Genomic DNA, 4,807 nt, shown 5'->3' with positions numbered 1-4,807 from the left:
CTATTTTTAGTCTTAGGCTCCATTTAATATATTTCTCAATAGAATAAAAACCCTAATAAATGAGGAAACAGAAGACAGCACACCTTGCTAAACCCTTAAGTAGTAAAAAAATACTAGCACAGAAATATGAGCAAATCTGCTTCCTTTGAAATAAGCTTTTCACACACATTTTAAAATTGTGTATATTTTTAAATGGTTAGCAGATATCCTAACCAGAGATCCAACTGGCCAGGCAAGCCAATTTTCCTTTGAAGAAAATGCAGTGTTTTGCTAGATTAAAATGCATTGATCAAGCAAATTTTCCTTGATTTTTGAGAGTCTGTTCTTAGGTCTGTGAGTGATGGGCATTAATTCAATTAACTGGTGTGCCTTGAAGTAATAAAAAGCCGCCCTCCTATGCATATACCTAAGGACATTATATCTTCCACTTGTTTCCTAACCAACCAGTGGCACATGCAGGTCTGTAAATGAAAGTAGAAGTTGATCTCTCATCACTCAGAAAGAAGAACCAATTACTTACTTCATCCTCCGTGCACTCTGATTCTGATTCACAGCTATCTTCATCTTCACTTTCGGGCAGCATCTGTAGGTCCAGTGTGGTAAATGGCCTCAGCTGTTCCTGTATGACAGAGTTGTTTCTCCCCCAAGTGAGCTGGTATGGAGAATAGCCCTGATAGGTGACTTTGTTTGCATCTGCGCCATGTTTTAACAGGAGTGACACCAGTTCTTCATTCTGCAGATCTACAGCCAAATGCAAGGCCGTTCTACCATTGCATGGTTCCTGTTTATTGAGGGGGCAAAAAAGGGCCATTTGGTTAGTGCTGGCAAATGGTAAAGTGGTTCCTTTTCATATCATACAATCAGGTTTTCTTATTTGCAACTACTGATGCCCACCTTAGCATCGACATCCACTCCTAAGGACAGGAGACATTCAACAATGGCCAGATACCCTTGAACAGATGCCAAATGGAGACAGGTGTGTCCTGTGAAGCAAGCACAAAACAGAGAAAACCTAAATACACTGGCAGAAACACATGATCATTCAATGCAAAGGAAAACTACTACTGGCTGAATGTGTGCTATGATCGTCTTTCCACACAAACAAGCAGCCAACCAACAGCCAACCAACCAGCTCACTGAAAAACAAGGTAACAGGGCAAGGCCACTGGCTGGAGCACTCAATGAGCTGGCAGAAGCCTGTTCTAACTGTAGAAAGCTATTTGTCAAGGCAGTGCCCATGCTTACCATTGTAGTTGCGCAAGTGGAGGAGGGAGCTGAGGTGGTGAGGAGAGGAGTACTGTGTGAGAACACCAACACCCCTCAGAGATCCCTGTTCACAAGCGATATGCAGAGGTGTGTTTCCTCGGAAGTCCCGGATCTCTGGGTTACAGCTGGCTTTCAGAAGAGCCTCAGCAATTTCTGGCTGATCTGTGATCATGGCCAAGTGAAGTGGAGTCTACAAAATGAAAGCAAGAAAGAACTGTCATTTGTGAGGCAAGCAAGGAAATCCCCTGTAGACATACATCTGGAGCCCAAGAGCCCTCTTTCACTCACTTCCTGACTTCCTTCCTCCTTGCTGCTTCTACAGGTGTTCCCATGTACGTATGTTCAGGACTAGCTGCTTTAATGCATGCCTTAAACATTCCTAACTTTTTCCAATGTCCAGAATTAATCAAGCCACACTGCAGGCTCCAGTTTATTAGGATGGTGTGCTTATACAACTAAGGATTTTCACATGCTGCCGCCAAGCTCCTCAGGAGTCCTCTGCCAGGGGAATATAGCATCCATATTGCAGGATGGGACATTTGTTGGTATTGGGGGGTTGCTGGCAAATGCCCAAATTTAACCAGTTATGAAGAATCTCACTTCTGTATATCACAGTGCCTGATTTTAGGCTACTGAAGGGCATGAGGCAGACCCCGAACAGATTCTGTTAAAAGTGCAGCCACCCTAGGGTGATGGTGAATGGGGCACAACTGTAACAGCAGACAATTCATTTGTATGGCAAAAATGGGCTAATGCTAAGAAACAATGTTGTAGACCGTTTGCAGCTCTTGCATTAAATGTGATCCTGTATTTATAATCCAGCTTTATAAGTCTGTTGTAGGAAGTTCTCAAGTCTGCCTGTAACATCTTGCTTGACATTCAGTATATACCTCACCTCAGGCAAGCTCAAGGTGACTAATTTTTTTAAAAAAATGTAATTTAAGTACCTGGCCTAGCTTATTCTGGAAATTCAGGAAGACTCTGTCACATCCTGTCTGGCGAACAATTTCCAAACTCAGAGGCTTTTCTTCATGAATAATAGCCAGATGGAGAAATCTGCACAAGAAAAGAGATGGGAAAACCCAATGATGATTATGACAATCAGCAAAAAAAAAAAAAAAAACCCACCACCACCATTTGTTCCTCTGGAGTCAGGAAGGAGGAACTTGTGTATCAGCTAGAAGCGATTTCGAAAGCCTGGGGTTTTCGGGCCGCGTGCTGCTGCCGCCTGGTATTTTCCGCAGTGTTGCTCGGCGCTGAGTGTTCCGGGCAGCGCGCCAGGGACTTTCCAGCGCGCTTCCCCCTCCGCCCTGCTCGGCGCCGCACACCCCGAGGCCCCGCCCACCACAGCCAAAAACACCCGGCCTTTGCCCCTCCGCCGTTGGCAGGCCGCCAAAGAGGGAGGAGGGAAAAACCCAGCCTCGCAAAAATCCCCGTGCTTTATGTAACCAGCCATCAAAGGCGCCCCCCTCCCCCAGCAACTCCAGAGCGCCTACGTGCCTTTAAATTTTTTATTTGCTCTAAGGACGTATAGATACGCCGCCTTCTCAATTCGTGTGGAGAGGTTTGCTAATAATGAAACATCGCAATCCTAGGCAGAGTTCCTTCAGTCTGAACCCACCGAAATTAATGTTTCGGAGGTCATTAATTCACAGGGTCGCCGTAAATCGGAAGCGACTTGAGGGCACATCACACACACAGATTTCACATAGGATGGTACTGAAAAACCAACTAAGGCTCAAAGTAGACTTCGGGCAATCCGTGCTCGATGAAGCACGTATTTAGGAACCGGCAACATTTTAAAAAAACCAAGAACCATTTTTAAAATCGAGTTTGGCTGCTGAACGACCAGCCAGGACTACGATGGGGCAATACCCGAGGACAGAACAATATTCCTGCAGACGCTACAATGCACCCCCCCCCCAAAAAAAAATCCAGTAGAATTTGTTTGCACTTCTTTTTCTTACACACAACCCCGGTAATGCTAGCTTTTTAAAAAAATCCCTTTTAAGAACACACACACCCGTTTTAAAATTAGATGGCGTCTTTTTAAAACGCAACCGATCACCTTCTTCCTTCCATCGCCCAACTCGTTTCCAAAAAGAAACGAGAAGCGACCAGCCTTGGAAGAGTGTTCCCTTGATTCCCGAGGGGTTTGGCTTCCCAAGTAAACGCGGCCAATTTGGGAAGTCGAAAGGAAAAGGTCCCGATCCGACCCTCTGGTCTTGACAAATTCCACCCCCAAGTCCGTGAGACTTACGTGTCTCCGTCTTCAGTCACTTGCTGCTTCCAAGCCTGGCCCGGCTGGCAGGGAGCGCTCTGCAGGGCCGTACAGGCTTCCTTGGGCTGGACGCGGATGTCTTCCAGGTCCCGGACGAGCTGGTCGTACTCCTCGTCCTTCATGGAGTCCAAGCCGCTGTCGTGGCGATCGTCCTGGACCAGGCTGAGCTGCCGGTCCTTCTTCAGCAGATCCCGAGGATGGTCGTCCATTGTATAATCCATTGGATAATCCACAGTGCGGGCGGTAAACATGGCACCGTCGGTTTGCGCTAGAGCCAGCGAGCCTAGAGGAGTGACTAGATCCCGGCGTTCTTCGGCTGCTACGCGCGAGGTGTGGTGAGAAGCGCTGCCGGGCGGCGCTGGCCTATACAGCCTCGGCCGAGGGGATTTCTGCGCGGGGCGGAGCTTGGGGCGGCTGGGAATTTCCCAGCCAAGTCAAACAGAGAGGGCGCGAACGAGTTTGGTCCTGTCCTGAAGGGAGCCGAGGCTGGCGCTGAGGAATTCCCTGCCTCAGTCACTCTCTGGAAACTTTTGGCGTTTTCCACAGAAGGGAAAGTACTTTTGACTCTGCACTCAGTGACTGAGGCGGCTCCCCTTCCACCTATTGAGCTACTCGCTTGCGCACGGCCAAGCCCTTTCAAGGCCACCGCGGCCCTTTTTGGGAATTCCCTTCCTTTCCTGCCTTGTAATGCTTTCTGTACTCAAAATGCCCTGGCGATGGGGAGTGGGAAGACGTTTATTCTCAGAGCAGGTGGGCTGCACATTCAGTCAATCCGACTTGCTTTTTCTGTGGGGGGATGGGCTTGCATATGGTGAGATGCCAGAAGGGGGACCCCCCTCCCCCGCATGCACAGCCATTGAGGCCTAGTCCTCTCCTGTGGGTATTATTTTTCTGCGGTAGTAGAGTGGGCGGTAGCACTTAAGACACAGGTGGGAGCTTTTTCTCTAGGTATAAGACTCACACACAGCCTTACCTCCCTTTAGGGTTACCAGGTCTGGGTTGGAAATTACCTGGAGACTTTGGGGGTGGATCCAGGAGAGAGTGGGTTTTGGGGAGGGGAGAGGCCTCAGCATGGTACAGTGCCATAGAGTCCACCCTTCAAAGCAGCTATTTTCTCCAGGGGAGCTGATCTCTGTCATCTGAAGATCAGTTGTAAAAGCGGAAGATCCCCAGGCCCCACCTGGAGGCTGGAAACCCTACATCCCTTTTATGTTGTTAGGCTGTGTTTACTTACTTTACTGACTGTGTTTGCTTACTTTC

At 48.2% G+C, this 4,807-nt stretch overlaps 1 protein-coding gene across 1 annotated transcript in view; it reads right to left on the bottom strand.

Annotated features, from left to right (window-relative positions):
• NFKBIA (nuclear factor of kappa light polypeptide gene enhancer in B-cells inhibitor, alpha) overlaps positions 1–3,914 on the bottom strand; it is a 4,641-nt gene extending 727 nt beyond the window's left edge. The window contains exons 1-5 of the mRNA XM_015422624.1: positions 3,527–3,914; positions 2,214–2,322; positions 1,246–1,456; positions 895–983; positions 521–781 (exon numbers count right to left, since the gene is read on the bottom strand). Coding sequence (XP_015278110.1) covers positions 521–781; positions 895–983; positions 1,246–1,456; positions 2,214–2,322; positions 3,527–3,798 — 942 coding nt within the window. The 5' untranslated portion in view covers positions 3,799–3,914. The remainder of the gene's footprint in view (positions 1–520; positions 782–894; positions 984–1,245; positions 1,457–2,213; positions 2,323–3,526) is intronic.
• Between the last annotated feature and the right edge of the window lie 893 nt (positions 3,915–4,807).

This window comes from Gekko japonicus, unplaced genomic scaffold, assembly GCF_001447785.1.
Source record: "Gekko japonicus isolate JY-2015 unplaced genomic scaffold, Gekko_japonicus_V1.1 scaffold1920, whole genome shotgun sequence".
Classification (NCBI taxonomy): Eukaryota; Metazoa; Chordata; class Lepidosauria; order Squamata; family Gekkonidae; genus Gekko; species Gekko japonicus.
The sequence above is the reverse complement of the archived record's forward strand: the minus strand, read 5'-3'. Positions and strand labels throughout refer to the sequence as shown.